Source organism: Pantherophis guttatus, chromosome 11 (assembly GCF_059756535.1).
Source record: "Pantherophis guttatus breed Tessera chromosome 11, ASM5975653v1, whole genome shotgun sequence".
Lineage (NCBI taxonomy): Eukaryota > Metazoa > Chordata > Lepidosauria > Squamata > Colubridae > Pantherophis > Pantherophis guttatus.
In genome coordinates, this window is record NC_142073.1 from 20,322,423 (window position 1) to 20,340,364 (window position 17,942).

Here is a 17,942-nt window from a genome sequence, read left to right on the forward strand (position 1 = left end):
TGCTTGCTTGCTTGTCTTTTCTTTATTCTTTGATTGCTAGCTTTCGTTGATTCTTTTGTAATTCTTAATTTTGGGCCGAATGTTGCAAAGAGAGTTTTCATTGCTGATTCTATTTGCATTTCGATTTAAGTTTCTTCGATGTCTGTATCAGATTCTTCTGAAGAGTAGATTTTTTCTTTTTTACTTTTTGCACTATGTAGGGCTTTTCGCGCCAGACATTTTGAATTCTGTTTTCTGATTGGCTCTGGTTCGCTCATCTTAGTGGTCTGTTGAAACCAAGATGGCCGCCATTCAAAATTTTGTGCGGGACCGTTAGTCTTCTTTTTTGTTATATTCTTATCTACAGGCAATTCGCTCACCATTTTTAGTTCTTTAGATTCATCTGTTACGATGTGTTTTTCTCTCGCTGCTCCGCTGTTTTTTATGATGTCTTGGAGGTTCGCGATGAGATTTTCATCATCTTTTTGGCTTTTCAATAGTTTCAGTATCTCTGATCTGAATTCATTGTTTTCTATCTCGTTCTCTTCCTGGTCATCAGTTTCATCAATTATCTCCTCGTTGTCTGTAGTGCAGTCTTCAGATTCTTTTGTTATTATAGTTGTGGATTCATTGATCATTTCTTGATCCGTTTCCATCTCTTTATTGTGTGCCCTGGTGTTGGGTCTTTCTCTTTTGTTTCTGGAGTTTTCTCTTTTAGGCATATCTGATTTTTATTGAGTCAATCCAACCATCCTCTGCTACCAGATTGTTGCGTAATTTTAAGGATCAGACTCAATAAATGATTCAAGAACGAAGTATTCAAACATAACACTATTTATTTACAGTAGGCATTCTATATTCTATGAATGATTGTAGATAGAAGCAAGTGGGAGGTCTATACGTCCCCTTTTATATTAGTGAGGCGGAGTAATAGATGGGAGTGGTTACATATGAATACATTAAGAAGGAAATATAAATTAACCCCTGATATTCTGTGAATATACATTTTCCTTATTTGAGAATAAGGCATTTACTTGTAACATGGGAGAAGGATTGAGAAAGATTATTATTATTAACCGCATATAACCACATTTTCCTCTTTGTTAAGTTGCAGCTTGTGAAATCTGGCTTCTCTTCAAAGTTTATCTTTCATCATGACGTTAAAGATTTAATCTTTACTAAAATCACAGCAGCAAACAGACACACAGAGAGGCGTCTTTTCTACCAACATGGCTATTCTCAGCTGGCTGATCGTTCTTTCCCTCCTGTTCCTCTATTTATGGAAGAACCAACGTCCGAAAGGCTTTCCCCCTGGACCATGGGGCCTCCCCCTGATTGGGAACCTGCTTCAGTTCAGGAAGAAGGACCCTCTCAAGGTCCTGGATCAGGTACGGCTTCTTAACCGATCCCTCATTAATTCCCACTGTGTGAGTCAGCCAAAAACGGAGGACATTTTCTTGCAATTATTTAAGCGTCTTGCTGCAAAAGAGGAGATCAAATTAAGATTTAGGGAAAGAAACTTTCAGAATGTTACCTAGATATTAAAGGATTCTGCTTTGTAGAGATGCATGTTTGATTCAAAGGAATTCTGATAGTTAATGGAATTGGGCTGCTCTCGACAGAACCATTAGCTTTTTGAGATGGAATAAGTTCTGGAACTATGTCTGACTTTCATGGGCTTTGAAAGAAATTTGGTACTTTGGAGAACATAAATACAGATCATTTAAGAAGAAAACAAATGTTTTTTCAGTAATCAAAAGATGGTTATATACCAGCCACTCTTGATTATTTGAAGTGAAGGTATTGGTGGAGCTTTTTTGTTGTCATTGTTGAATCTTCTCCCTATTCTTGTCCCCTCTTTCAATGGCCTTTCTTCAATCTACATCTGTATTGCAGTGCTTTACATTACATTTCTACTTGTTAATTTATTCTTAATTAAATGCTTGCTTACTGAGCTTAGTTGAATGTCAATTTCATAACCTTGTGTTCTACTTTTTGGCTGTGCTTCTTTCACTTTTAAGCTAGGTAAGGTTGCAATATTTTTCTAGCACTTATGAAAGAATAATTTGATCTGATCCATAAACTAGGCTAAATTAAGAAAGTAAATTTGGGTTGTGGGAAAGGAGGGAAGTGAGGCTACTTGATAACTGTGATCATCCTGTGTCTATGGAGATTCTCAAGCATCCAGGTCATACTTTTCCCAAAGGTGCTTTTTCCAAAAGGTAAATGGACTTTCTTGATTTTGTTTAGCTTTTCACCCAAGAAGCTTCTTCAGTTATGAAGAGAAGTGAAATATTTTCAAAGGGGAAAAAACCCCCAAGAAAGTCCAGTTGCCTTTAGAAAAAGCACCTTTGAATGACCATACTATATTTTTAAACATCACATTGAAGATAATTTGGCCTGTCTGCAGATGTATCAGAAGAAAATCCAGTTTTGGACGGGTCACAATGTGCAAAAAAGGCCATTTCATTTAATGGTATAATTCTAATCAAGAGATCCGATTATTCTTCTACGTCTAAGAAGTTATATCTATGCCTGAACAGGAGGGGAAAGGATAGGCTGAAGGTTTTTGAAGGAGATGGCATGTGATGGAGGTTCAGGTAATCTCGCCTCTCCTCCGTGTTGCATCCTTGCAAGTGATTGCTTCCAACCGATCTCCTGATGCTTCTAGATTAACCCTGGTGATTTCATTTCAGCTAGCCCAAAAATATGGTCCCGTCTTCAGTCTCAACATTGGAGGAACGCTTGCAGTCTTCACTCATGGGTTTTCTTCAGTCAAAGAGGTCCTGGTCACAAAAGGCATAGAATTTGCTGGAAGGCCAGATAATCCAATAGTAGATGATATCATGAAGAAAAAAGGTACCAATATATCCTTTCCAAAACTGTTTTTCCTCTCTACTTTTGTTGTTCGCTTTGTTGGATCTTTATGTTACATTGGCAATTATGAGATGGATGAATCCAAGGAATGATTGATTAATTGATCAGGTTTTACCATTAGGTATGCAAAAGATAAATACATGTAGTCCTTAATGTACAACCACAGTTCAGCCCAAAATTTCTGTTGCTAAGCAAGGCAGTTGTTAAGTGAGTTTTGCCCCATTTTATCACTTTTCTTGCCGTAGTTGTTAAGTGAATCACTGCCGTTGTTAAGTTAGTAAACACGGTTGTTGGGTTTTTTTGTAGTTTTTTTATTTTTTTAAACAAACATATCATACATCTTTTCTTTTTTTTTAATAAAGTTTTTTTATTTTTAAGGCAAACAAACATTTAGTACTTCATTCATTTCTTCCATGTGACATTTCGCTGTTATCCTCAAAAATTTCTTCTCTTCTCTGTCTCTTCTGTCTTCAATCTCATCAAATCCATTACAAAGGTTTTCCATTAATATAATATTCTAATTACAACAAAAGAATTTTTTCTTCAATCTCTTTTAAAACTTATTTATATCTCTTTTCTAACCAACAGTAAAATTTATTCCATATCTTAAAATATTCCGAATCTTCTCTTTCCTTTATCATCATAGTTAATCTATTCATTTCTGCACATTCTAAATTTTTTTTAATTACTTCTCCCTCCGATGCAGTGGTGGGATTCAGCCAGTTTGCACCACTTCGGGAGAACCGGTTGTTAACTTTCTGAGCAGTTTGGTGAACTGGTTGTTGGAAGAAATCATTAGGGCAGAGAACCGGTTGTTAAATTATTTGAATCCCACCACTGTTCCGATGGTATATTCTCTGCTTTCCAATTTTGTGCATAAGCCATCCTTGCTGCTGTTATTACATGTATAATCAAATATATATTATCTTTACTAATTTTCTCTGGTAAGATACCCAATAGGAATAGTTCTGGTTTTAAGTCTATATGTTGTTGTATCATTTCCTCCACCCATAACTTAATTTTATTCCAGTAGCTTTTTGCTTCAGGACATGTCCACCACATGTGGCAATATGAACCTGGTAACTGGTGGCATTTCCAACATTTAGCTGATTCATCATTAAACATTTTTGCCAGTTTCTCAGGGGGCATATGCCATCTATAAAACATTTTGTATTGATTCTCCTTATATGCAGTGGACATTGTTAATTTATAATTTCTTTCTATAAATAATAATAATTTATTTCCCATAGTTGTTGCCATTTGTCCAATTCAATTGAATATCCAATTTTTTTTGCCCAGGCTATCATTGTTTCTTTTACTTGTTCTTCCTCTAGTTCTATATTTAGTAAAAACTTGTAACATTTTAAAATTAATTTATCTTTTGTTCCCATGAGTATCTAATCAAGCGCAGTCTTCTCTAAGTAAAAATTCTGTAGTTTAATATCTTTTTCGTATCTAGTTTGTATTTGCATATACATATACCAGTCCATTTCAATTCCCTGTTCTTGATTCCCTTTCAATTCCACCTTATCTGTTAACAAATCTTTACCTCTAACAATATTTCCAAAATTAAAAACATTTGGGTGAATTAAGGCTTCCGTTGTTGATAACCATATTGGTATTTTCACATAATATTTATCTCTAACTTTTTCCCATACCAATAACAATGCATTTCTTATATAATGTCTATGAAAGCACGTGTGTATCTTATTTCTACCATACTATAAAAAAGCATGCCAACCTAATTGTAGATCATGTCGTTCCAGTGTTAATAGTCTTCGTAAATATGAGTCAGGTGCCAAGCATCTGAATTTTGATCATGTGACCATGGGGAGGCTGCAACAGTCGTAAGTATGAAAGCCAGTCATAAGTCACTTTTTTCCAGTGCCGTTGTAACTTCCAAGGGTCACTAAACGAAGTGTTGTAAGGTCTACCTGTACAAGGAAATCATTGTAGTTCCATTGCTTCATTTTCCATCTCTCATTTTTACAGGCATAATCACAGCACCCTACGGCCAAGTGTGGAAAGAGCACCGAAGGTTTTCACTGATGCTTCTCAGGAACTTTGGACTGGGCAAAAAATCAATGGAAGAGAAGATCTTGCAGGAGGCATCATATTTGATTGAAGCAATTGCTGAAAACTCAGGTAAGCTCACCTGGGACATGATCGGATAGCTGGGAAATCATCACACCAATGTTGCTTCTTTTTTTCCCACAGGACAGAATTCAGTTGATCTCACAGTTAGACCCATGTTTGTATGTTTGTGTGTTGATGCAGAATGGGAGGAGTTGTATAAAACTGTATTGTTGTATAAAATTCTTTGTATAAAGAATTGTATAAAGTTGTATAAAATTCTGGTTGTATAAAACTTCAAGCAAATTCCAATGGAAGAGAATATTTGTAGGTTTCAGATATTTCATTCCCCTCCTAGGATGATGTTATGTAGCTGGGTAATGAAATGTCTACAAGCAAACAATCAAGCTCAGAGATCATCAAGGACTCCATAGTTAAAGCACATTAAAATAAAATTGCATCTCAATCAATCAGAATAGAGCTGGAGATCCTATACCATTTCAGTCAAGTGACTGTCCAGTGAATTATTGGTTATTAGAGGTGACGAAGCACCCACAACTTCTGAAGGCAAACTGTTCCTCTGGTTAATTGTCCTCTCTGTTAGGAAGTTCCTCCTTAATTCCAGGTTGCTTCTCTCCTTCAATAGTTTCCATCTTTTGTTTCTTGTCCTGCCTTCTGGTGCTTTGGAAAATAAATCGACCCCTTCCTCTTTGTGGCAGCCTGTCAAAATACTAGAATCCTGCTATCATGTCCTCCCTGGTCCTTCTTTTCTCTAGACTAGCCAAACCCAAATCCTGCAACCGTTCTTCACATGTTTTATATGTATCACATGTTTTCTACAGTCCTTTAATCGTCTTAGTTGCTCTTCTTTGCAGTTTTCCCAAAATATAGATTGAGGATATGAGAATCTAGGTAAATTGAAAACGTAAACTATGAATTTGGTGAAGGATGCACAAAAGACTTGTAACCAACCGACACACTGTTTGCAAATTGAAGATGGTTTTATAGTTGTTTGTTTTAAAAATAAAAATTCTTTAAAAAAAAAAAAAATGAAGTGCCCAAACGTGGAGCTCCTTTCCATTTTTATTTTTTTAGAAGACACGTGACCAATGGGATAATGAAAGGTGATAGTTCACAAGTACATATAGTTAGTCCTCAACATATGATCACAACCGAGCAGGGGAATTACGGTTGTAAGTCGTGCTTTTGGTTAAGTGGGTCACCACGTGACTGATCAGATTTTATGAACTCTTGTTGGTTAGTAGAGGTGGTTAAGCAAATAATCATGGTCATTCAGTGAATCTTTGGCTTCTGGCAAAGTGCATAAATTATGGTTGTGTGATCTTGGTATGCTGCAGACAGTTGTAAATGCGGGCTATGAAACCCAAGATGAGATCACATAATTATCTGGGGAAAATGGCCATTGGAACTTCTAATCCCAGTCTAATTACCTTGTTTGTGATCTGTTGTAACTTTGAATGGTTGTAGGTCGAGGATTCCTTGGAGAGTAACCATTTTGGATGGGAGGAAGGCCTAAGTGAGGAGCATTCAATCTCACCTCCCCTTGAGTGATTTAGAACCGTCTCTGGTCTTTCCCAGGAGAAAGCTCCCAGTCTAGGGAGATTCCTGTATTACAGGCAGAGAACAATAAAGTAGCTAGCTTGAATTATACACATATGAATCTGTTTGTTCATGCATCACAGGACTATCTCTAATCTTATTTTCTTTTGCATTGTATTGCAGATTCACCTTTTGATCCTCATCCATTCCTTGAAACTGCAGTCATCAACATAATGTCTTCCATTCTGTTTGGGAAATGTTTCGAAAACGACAGCTCTTTCAACACTGTGTTGGACTTGATACATCAAAATATCGAAATGATGATGGGACCCTGGGCCATGGTATCCTCGATAGGAGGGCAGGAAAATGGTCACGATTCCCAGAATGCTAGTGGGAATTTTATCCAATTTTCCTTGAATAACTTTATTTATTTTTAAAAGAACATCATAATTTTATGACTGACTTGGAGGAGCCAGTAAGAATCAGAGTAAATTAGGGCATGACACCTCTTCGTTGAAATATTAACTTAGTTTAATATTTGTGCTCTATCAAAAGGTGAACATGAAATAACATACATGAACATAGATAGCTGAAGGTATTTTTTTCTCTCCCAACGCACCCTACAGCGTATATTACCCGGTGATCATTTTAATTGATAAAATTCTTTTAATCAGTTTGTGATTTCTTAACTTTCGGGCCAAATTTATATATATTTTTAACTGTTTTTAATATTTGTATTCTATGTTCTTATCTTGGCTGTACACCGCCCTGAGTCCTCAGGGAGAAGGGCGGTATATAAATTGGAAATTAAATTAAATTAAATTAAATTAAATTTGATTTATTTTCTCCTTCTTGGCAGCTTTACAATGCTGTGCCCTTAGTGAGGAGGCTTCCCCTGCCCCATCAGAGAATGGCAAGAAATGGCCATAAAGTCTTTGCTTTCATTGAAAAGGAAGTGGAAGAACACAAGAGAACCTTGATTCCTGGAGAAAGCCGAGATTTCATTGATGCATACCTAGAAGAAATAAAGAAGGTAAAAAATCCACTCCCCTTTGTTTGATTTTACACTCCCCCACCAATTTTTATTTTATTTTATACACAAACAAACACTTAATACATCAGTCAATCCTTTCGTTTGTCATTTCGGTGTTTCTTCAATGGCTTTGTCTTCTTGTTGTTTCTTCTTTCTTCATTTTCTCTTAATCTAGTACAACCTCTCTTCAAAAATACAATATTTTAATTATACCATTCTCTTGCATAACTATTAATTTGTTTATCTATATCTCTTTTCTAGCCAATGGTAAAATTGACCTCATACCTTAAAATATTCTGAATCCTCTCTTTCTTTAATTATCAAAGTTAATCTATTCTTTTCTGCACAGTCTAATGTTTTCTTGATTACTTCCTCTTCCAGAGGTATTTTCTCTGCTTTCCAATTTTGTGCAAATACAATCCTTGCTGCTGTTATTACATGAATAATCAAATATATCTTTTCTTTACTAATTTTCTCTGGAAGGATACCCAATAGGAACAGCTCCGGTTTTAATATGTTGTTGTAGCCATATCTTAATTTTACTCCAATAATTTTTAGCTTCTGAGCATGTCCAACACATATGATAATAAGATCCTGGTAACTGGTGACATTTCCAACATTTAGCTGATTTGTCTTTAAACATTTTTTCCAATTTTTCAGGAGGCATATGCCATCTGTAGAACATTTTATATTGATTTTCTTTATATGCCGTGGACATTGTTAATTTATAGTTCCTTTCCCATAACTGTTGCCATCTATCTAGATCAATTGAATATCCAAAATTCTTTGCCTACGCTATCATTCTTTCCTTTACTTGTTCTTCCTCTAATTCGATGCCAAGTATGAAATTATAATTTTTTAAAATTATTTTATCCTCTGTTCCTCTGAGTATCCTATCCAACTCTGTCATTTCTAAGTAAAAACCATATAGTTTACATCTTTTTCATATCTTGTTTGTATTTTCACGTACGTATACCAATCCATCTCAATCCCCTGTTCTTCTAATTCTCGTTTCCCTTTCAATTCCTCTTTATCTATTAGTAAATCTTTATATCTAACAATATTTCTAAGATTAATAATATTTGTATATATTAATGTTTCCATTGTTGATAACAAAATTGGTATTTTCAAATAGTATTTATCTCTAACCTTCTTCCACATTAATAACAATGCATTTCTTATATAATGTCTATGAAAGTACATATGCATCTTACTTCTACCATACCATAAAAATGCATGCCATCCCAATTGTAAATCGTGTCCTTCCAAAGTTAATAATCTTGTGTTTCTTAATCCATTCCCTCATCCAAGTCAATACTGCTGCTTCGTAATATAGTTCCCAATTTGGCAGTCTAAATCTCCACATAATCTTGCATCTTGTAGCATTTTTATACTTATGCTTTTTTCCCTTGCCATATAAATTTCCTTATTATCTTGTTAAGATGTTGGAAATAAGTCTTTTCAATTTTTATTGGTACTGTCTGGAATAAGAACAATAGTCGATTTTACACTCTTATATAGTTGTTCTGGTCTTGTATCTGTGGCTACCACATTACAATTGTGTGACTATGAAAAGGAGGTCTCTGGTGGATGGCCCTCACCTCGTTTGATAATCTAAAAGCATACATAATTCATTGCTTGGTCAGTTAAACAACTTCCACACAAAGTCTTTTGAAATTTGTGTGAATTAGAGTTTTGTCCTAAAGAAAGGAACAAGTTATTGTGTTATCTGAACTCATCTATGGGACTTTGCTTAGCCTGTTGCATAAGCCCTGCCAACCCATTGCTCTAAATCAGAACATGAATGAATATGAACTTCATTCAAGAAGATGTGATTGGAAAATATTCTAGAATAATACAAATGGCCCTCAACCTATAACCCCAGTTGGGACTGGAGCTTCCATCACTAAGCAAGGCACTTGTGAAGCAATTCATACCCGATTTTACAACCTTGTTTCCTGTAGTGTTAAGTGAATCACTGGGGTTGTTAACTGAATCACATGGTTATTAAGCAAATCCAGCTTCTCCCATGGACTTTGCTTGTCAGAAAGAGAGTGGAAACCTTATAAAATGGTGATCAACATGGCCCTGCGATGCTGCATCTGTCATGAATGCATGCAGGTTTTCAAGTGCCCGAATTTTGATCCTGTGAATGCAGGATACTGTGATGGTCATAAAGTCCCTAAAACATAAGAGATTGGACAGCCAGTTGTCTGAAATGGTATAGATTTCCTGCCTAAGCAGAGGGTGGGACTTGAAGATGTCCAAGGTCTCTTCTCTTCTCTTCTCTTCTCTTCTCTTCTCTTCTCTTCTCTTCTCTTCTCTTCTCTTCTCTTCTCTTCTCTTCTCTTCTCTTCTCTTCTCTTCTTCACTTCAGCACTGTCATAACCTCAAACTATCAGTGTACAAATGGTTCAGGACTATATGTTGAGGATTATTTTCTCTTTCTTTCTTTGTTTTAATTAATAAAAGACAGAGACGAAAGCTTCAAGTTTTGAAGGAGAACAATTACTAGTTTTACTGACAGACCTTTTAACTGCTGGATCAGAGACAACGGCTGCAACACTTCGGTGGGCATTGCTGTATTTGGTAGCCTTTCCAGAGGTCCAAGGTACGGAAATAGCAAATGATGAAGGTCTTCTATTAACCATGCAAAATCAGGATGGGTCTTGAAGGTGTGATTCCAGACCTTTCTAAAAGCTTCATTTGGATTTAGACAGATTCATCCCTTCTGTTATGTTTAGAACTATAACACCTAGAAGAATTCCCAGATAGAGATGCATTGCTCTCCCACAACTCAAAGAGAGCACCAAGTTGAGAAGGACACGAAACATGGGGAATCAGTGTGAAGTTTTCAAAAATGTATGTAGCAGATGACATGGCTGAGCCTGAAGGAGGAGTCAAGTGCATCATCAGTCTCGAGTCCCTTCGTGTCCACAAGAGGTCTAAGTCCTGCCCACTTTGAATTCTCTTGACTCTTATCTCTCTCCAATTTGCTTTGACCAGAAGAGTCAAAGACCTCCAAGGTCTCTTCCAACTCTATTGTGATTGATTGATTGATTGATTGATCTTGCACATCTCATTTGGCTGGATATCCTCCCCTTCTTATAATCCAGTGAATTAGGGAGCTGTCTTCCAGATACTCTTCTGAATGTTGCCTCGTTGTTCTAGACTTAAAGATGCTTCAGCCCTTTTTCGCAGGGAGCGGTTCCTGCATAATTGTGTTGAAGTCCCTTTCCTTACCCTCCTTAGTAACTAATTTCTTTGCACTGCAGAGAAATGCCAGAAGGAAATAGATGCTATTCTGGGAAGTAATTCAAACCTGCAATGTGAAGATCGGGAAAAGCTGCCCTACACAAATGCCGTCATTCATGAAATCCAACGCTGTACAACTGTTGGTCCTCTCGGAGTACCTCACACACCTATCCAAAATGCACAGCTTTGTGGCTATCAAATTCCCAAGGTAAAACTGGGAACTTTCACAGGTGGGCCATGGGTCTGGAGGCTAAACTGTGCAGTGAAGGCTAAGGGAATGATGCATATTTAGCCAAATGAAGGGAAGGATTAGGGGAGGCATGACATCATAGCAGTCTCCAAAGCACCTGGGTGAAAACACATCACAGGGAGCTCCAGACAGGAAATAAGAGGAAATTTCCGGAAAGTGAGAATGGTTAATCAGTGGGAAAACTAGCTTCACCATTGCAGGAGGTTTTCCTGAAAAAGTTGGAGAGCCAACTCTTCAAGCCTTACGATTCCATGAAAGATTCTTTTCACTATCATCAGTTCATTTTTGAACCAGATCTCAAAAGGGCTAAGCCAAATTGATGGTTGTGCCCTGATATTTGCAGGGCACGACCATTTTCACCAACCTCCATTCTGTTCATCACGATGAATCCCAGTGGAAGTTCCCACACGAGTTCAACCCCTCCAACTTCCTGAATGCAAAGGGAGAGTTTGTGAAGCCGGAAGCCTTTTTGCTATTTTCAGCAGGTAAATTCTCTCTTTCTCTCTGTTTTCCTTTGAATGGGAAGGGATGCACAATAGGCAGAATCAGGGATTAGACAACCCTGTGAACTCAGCTCCTGTACTTAAGCCTACTTCAGGGCACCATTGGGTGGAGAAAACTAGGATGCATGCTTTAATTATTTTAACTGTTTTCAATTTTTGTGATGGGTTTGTTTTAATATGGCTGTATACCGCCCTGAGTCCTTCGGGAGAAGGGTGGTATAAAAATGTAAACAAACAAACAAACAAACAAACAAACAAACAAACAAATAAATATCCTGTGAATGCTGCCAATGGGGAGCAACTGAAAAGCGTATTCACTTTGGGGATAACATCACCCATATTTGTGAAAGCACTCCTTCTCTGCATGAGTGTATCCTTCAGCAGGCTAAAATATGCCGTTTCATCAACCCATTCCAGAAACCAGGAAATGCATGTTTTCCTTTGCTATTCTCTCCCTCTCCCCTCCCTCTCCTTCTCCTTCTCCCTCTCCCTCTCTCCCTCCCCTCCCCTCCCTTCTCCATCCCTCTTCCCTCTCCTTCTCCCTCTCCCCTTCCTTCTCCCTTCCCCTTCCCTCTCCTATTCCCTCTCCCTTTCCTCTCCCTTTTCTTTTCCCTTTCCTTAACCTACCCCTTTCCTCTCCTTCCCCCATCCCTCTCCTATTCCCTCTCCCTTTCCTTCTCCCTCTTCCTCAACCTACCCCTTTCCTCTCCTTCTCCTTCTCCCTCTCCTTCCCTGTCCCTCTCCTTCGGCCTCTCCTTCTCTCCCTCCCTCTCTCTCACACACAAAGATATAAATCCATTAATCCTAAGGATACTAGTTAGTTTCACATGACACTACAAAACCACAAGTCTGAGTTTCAGGGGTGCTGTTTTATCATCAAAGTGTGTGCTGCTCTAGATGAATAGCTGTGATCGTTCATCTTGTCTTTTACTTTTCAGGACCAAGGGTTTGCTTAGGAGAAAATCTGGCTCGGATGGAGCTCTTCCTCTTCCTCACCACCATCCTGAGAAACTTCCGGCTATCTTGGCCACATAAATCCCAGGCACCAGATCTCACACCTAAATTTGGTCCCACACAATTCCCATCAAGCTTTAAAATATCCATGAAAGATCTCCAGGAGAGTGACTAGATCAAGGGAAGGTTTTTTCCATCACTCAAAGCAAAGTCATCAACTCCAAAGACACTTGAAAGACCCAGATGAAATTCATAGGCTACGTGGCTTAAACCAATTACGTGAACAAAAGATTTATCCTAAATGATATGAAAAAATTATGTCCAATAGTATAAACTTGATTTAGAAAAATAATGCTGTTTTTTGGATGTAATGGTATGTGGACCTGTCCTTGGGAGACAGGAGGAAGAGCTGCAGACTAGGCAATAGTGAGTTAAGAGGCAGCCGAGCCTGTGGAAAGAATGGAGACAAGGCAAAGATCTTAGAAGGGACCCTCCCTAGTTTCTTGGATTGTAAACATGAGGGGGGGGGAATACTTTCAGACTTACAATATTACTGCCAGCCTTGTGAGGTACTCCAGAGAAGTAGCACACTGAGGACTACTAGCTGTATCGGTAGTCCTCGACTTACAACCACCTGCCTACAAAAAGAGGGGGGGGGAAAGAATAGAGGGAGGGAGGGAGGGAGGGAAAGACCATTCAAAACAACAACCAAGAAAAGGAATCATCCATCCATCATCTCTTGCGTGCTTATACTTTAATTGCTAAGCTTTAAAAGAAAGAGGGGGAAAAGGAAAAACAAGTCAAAAACAACAATAAAGGGGGAAAAAAAGAAATCATCTACCCATCGTCTCTGGCCCGCTTTGATACTTCAATTGCTATGCTGTTTTGTTTTGTTTTTTTACTTACCTCCCCCATTCCTCTCTTAAATCTCCATCTATATCTATTTCTTGGATGTCAAACCTAGGTATTTCTCCCACCTCTACCCCTTTTCACTGCCTATTTTCTAAAGTTTTTACCGAGGCCCCTGTCTCTTTTTCAAGCATATCTTTGCATTTTTAAAAAATATTGCACAAAGTCAGGGGTCCTCAAACTCCTCCCTGGGCCGGATATGGGCAATGAACGTTTGTGTTACTGCAGAGAGTCTCCCCCTTTGGGGTCTTTTTGTGCATGTTGGAGGGGGACAGAAATTCCAACTTCGGGTCTGCTTCGGCCTCCTGATGCAGGGCTTTGGGCGAAGGCTGGAGGGAAGCACCACTGGTAGTGAAGAGCTGGAGGGTCTTGTTCCAGTGGGACTGCATCATGGCCTGGAACTGGCTGACCATCTCAGCCCACTGAGCCTCCAGGCGCCTGTACCTGGCCTTGCACTCCCACAGGTCTTCCCTCTGCTTGGAAAGTCTATGCTCGTAGTCCTCAGTGAGGTGCTTTTGCTGAGTCTCCTTCTCGGTCAGATCCAATTTGAGCTGAGCCAGCTGTTTTGCCAACTCTTTCTCGTGGTGGCTGCCTAGCTCCAACAGCTGCTTCTTGTTGGGGCCCTAAGGAGCCCGGGCGGGGAGGCGAGGAGTGGGTGGCAGGAGAGGGGTGAGTAGAGGCCGGCAAGGCACCCTTTGATGTGAGTGACATTGAGTTGGCCATCAAATTGGCCACACCAGCCCAGTCACATAACTACCTAGCCACACTCACCCAGCCATTCATTAGGTAGATCATATTAGTGGTCTGTGGGATTTAAAATTATGAATTTAGTGGTCCTTGAGGTCCGAAAGGTTGGGGACCCCTGCACTAGTCCCAATTTTTTATATCTCTTAAGTTAACACTCAGTTCTATTCAGTGGTGGGATTCCACCAGTTTGCACCGGTTCAGTAGTACCGGTTGTTAAATAGTTAAGCAGTTTTGAGAACAGGTTTTTAGAAGAAATCTCCTTTTGTTTATTTTCCTTTCCTAATCCTTTACAGGATTAGTCCTGTAAGGAATTATTGTTTCCTAGCCTAATCGTTATTGCCCTGCTTACAGAAACTGCCTCTCCGTTAACCCTTATTACATTCTTGGCAGTATGCCTAGACTTACTGTCACTTCTGGTTCCGGAGCTTCTCGGAGGGTTTTTTGTTTTTTGTTTTGGCTTGTCTTTTTTAAAGGGGAAGGATTGTTTTAAGCTTTTTACACCACTTTTGGGAGGAAATACTTCCCTGTTGGAGTTCTTCCAGCCAGGGTGCAATGATCAGCACTTTGAAGAAATAATTGAATAACAAAGCAGAAGCTTTTAATGACAAGGAACCAAGATGAGTGACATTCAGCAAGGCTTCTTGGCTAGCTAGAAAGATTGATATTCAAACGTGAGTTTACATACCCTTTCTGACTTTTGGCCTAAAACTGGTTTTTGGTGTAGTTTAATTCTGTGCTTGGTGATGTTTAATCCTGTGTTTAGTGATGAGATAATTTTCCCTATTCAGCTTTGTTTGGAAGGAAAAATATTAATCTCTGTTCCTGAAAGGAAGCAGCTTCGGAAATCTGACTAATTCCTGTGTCTAGGACCGATCAGAAATGACTTTTTTTAGCCCTCTGAGTGGTCCCTATGCACATAGCCATGCCCACCCAGTCACATGACCAGCTAGACAACCCCCCTGGTCACATGACCACCAAGCCATGCCCCCCAAATAAGCCACAGAACTGGTTGTTAAAAAACTGAATCCCACCACTGAGTATAAGCATGAATTGAATACATAAAATAAATACAATTAAAGGGAATATTAGGACAGGGACGATAGGCACACTGGTGCTTTTATACACACCCCTTACAGATCTCTTAGGAAAGGGGTGAGGTCAATAGTAGACAGTCTAAGGTTAAAATTTTGGGGGGTTTGGGATGAAACCACAGAGTCAGGTAGTGCATTCCAGGCATTGACCACTCTGTTGCTGAAGTCATATTTTCTGCAATTGAGTTTGGAGCGGTTCACTTTTAAATTTGCATCTATTGTGTGCTTGTGTATTGTTGTGGTTGAAGTTGAAGTAGTCATTGACAGGTAGGACATTGTAGCAGATGATTTCATGTCAAAGGTCCCTTCATTTAGGATTGACATAACTTTGAATGGACATTGAACAAAATTCTTAATTCTTTATTGGCTATGTGTGATTGGACGGACAAGGAATTTGTCTCTGGTACACAAACAACAAAGTGATAGGTCATAGATCATAGATCCTAGTTGCAATCCTCAATCGTAGGATACAACAAGTGATAATCATAGATACCAATAGGAGAAGGTAGTAGGAAAGATGAGAAGATGAGAAAAAGAATAGCAATACAGCCTAGTACATGAGTAAATATCCTAAGACATAAGACAGTACTGGGAGAATTAAGCGTTCAACAGAGTGAAGGCATGAGGGGGGGAAACTGTCCCTGTGTCCAGATGTTTTGGCATGCAATGCCCTATAGCACTATCCTGAAGGGAGAATTTCAACTGGGTGAAATCCAGAAGGTTCTGTCAGGTTCTGGAGAATCGGTAGCAGAAATATTGAGTAGTTTGGAGAACCGGCAAATACCACCTCTGGCTGGCCCCAGAGTGGGGTGGGAATGGAGATTTTGCAAAATCCTTCCCCTGGAGTGGGATGGGAATGGAGATTTTTGCAGTATCCTTCCCCTGCCATGCCCACCAAGCCACACCATGCCCACCAAGCCACGCCTGCAGAACCGGTAGTAAAAAAATTTGGATTTCACCACTGATGTGAGGGGTCTGTAGATATTTCCTCAGCCCTCTTTCTGGTTCATGCAGGGAAAGCAGGCTTGTTGCAGTGTTTTTTCTTTCTTTCTGCCGTTCCGACTTTCTGTTGAAGTCTGTACCTGTCCTGTTAACCAAAGGTTGTTAACCAAGGACTACCTGAAATAGACTTGTTATTGATCTACCTTTACTTTATCTCACTGTTTCATTTCTTTATATTCTTTCAACATGAAAAACAGTATTTGGGGAGGAGGGGGCGGGGGGGGGTAGGAACAAATAGAGCTGATCGACATGGTGGGTAATCACCTGAATTATACATTATTGATTGATGCAGACAAACAGAAGCCTTCTTTAACCTTCTAGAGTGCCAAATTTCTCCAGCAGGTTTTGGAAAGCCAGTGTTTAACTTGAAAATTTCAAAGGCAAACTTAATTCCCAGCTGATGAATCTTTAAGAAGTTTGATTCAAATGGGAATGAGGATACATTTATATACTGAACAATAAAATAGAAAAAACAATACAAAACCAAACAAACAAACAACCTAAATATAGATAGATAGATAGATAGATAGATAGATAGATAGATAGATAGATAGATAGATAGATAGTGACTTATTACATCATTTATCCTGTTGACGGTACCTGTTTGTTAATTTTATTTTCATACAAACTTTTACATTTACTCTCTCTTTTTTTGACTTATCCAATCGTACCATCTATTCCATACCATATAGTATTTTGAGTCTACCTTGTCTTTTAACTCAAATGTTAATTTATCCATTTCCGCACAAATAAAAAAATTTCTGGTTTAAACTCTTATTTCCTCTTCTGTTATTTCTGTTAACCACATTTTTATTTTTTCCCAGTATTTCCTAATTTTTGGGCAAAGCCACCAGACATGAAAGAAAGTACCCTGTGCCTGTTTACATTTCCAACAAGTTGGGTTTAAATTTGGATACATCTTCGCTAATCTCGAAGGGGTCAGATACCATCTATACCACATTTTATACTGATTCTCCTTATAAACTACTGATTTTGTCGTGATATAATTGGTGAAAAAAGTGACAGGACTGTTTTTTCACCCTTATGACCATTGTTGCAACCCCATGGTCACAAGAGGCCAGGTGAATAACTTTATGGATATTGGAACTGGAAAAAAGGGAAAAAAAGAAGAAGAAAGAGTTTAGACAGAATGAGAAAAACACCATAGTTTGATTAAAATGGATGTAAATGCTTTTTATGTAATTGATTTCTAAACAATGTAAGGAGGAGAGTTTCTCTCTCCTCTTTCTCTTTCCTCTTTACCTTTTTCTTTTTTTTACCTTTTCTTACCTTTTACCTTTTCTTATTAACAAGCGTGGTTTAAAATGCTGTAAAATATAAGGGATATGAAGATTATGAATGAATCTTTGATTACCAATAAGAATTACTGATAGATTTAACAATTACAGAAAACTGTCTCTTTAAAATGGTCAAAAATATTGTTTTTTATAGAAAATAAGAAAATGTGAACAAAGCTTTGAATATTGTTAAGAACTACTTATACACGCTCATTTTTAAAGCAAGAAATGTTATTAATAGAAAAAATGTGAATACTTTGAAAGAATTCTCTAAAAAATATTAAGTGTTTTAATGGTTATAGAAAATGGATTTGAAAGTTGTTTAAAATGTTGTTTTTCTACAGCAAACAAGAGAATGGGAATGAATTCTTGAATAACAATAAGATTTGTTTATAGATTCTATAACTATGG

General features: G+C 38.2%; 1 protein-coding gene across 2 annotated transcripts; it reads left to right on the forward strand.

The window, feature by feature from the left end:
• The first annotated feature begins 596 nt into the window (after positions 1 to 596).
• Positions 597 to 17,010, forward strand: LOC148112299 (cytochrome P450 2J6-like). 2 transcript variants are annotated; one of them, XM_087877114.1, is made up of 9 exons: positions 597 to 1,367; positions 2,676 to 2,838; positions 4,849 to 5,001; positions 6,673 to 6,830; positions 7,349 to 7,522; positions 9,995 to 10,133; positions 10,798 to 10,985; positions 11,371 to 11,512; positions 12,469 to 17,010. In XM_087877114.1, exons 1-9 carry the CDS (start codon positions 1,209 to 1,211, stop codon positions 12,657 to 12,659), a joined length of 1,467 nt encoding a protein of 488 aa, XP_087733240.1. In that variant the 5' UTR covers positions 597 to 1,208; the 3' UTR covers positions 12,660 to 17,010. The 2 variants fall into 2 exon arrangements, with proteins under 2 accessions (XP_087733240.1, XP_087733242.1); XM_087877116.1 differs by having other exon boundaries at positions 1,239 to 1,367; positions 2,680 to 2,838.
• The last annotated feature ends 932 nt before the right edge of the window (positions 17,011 to 17,942 follow it).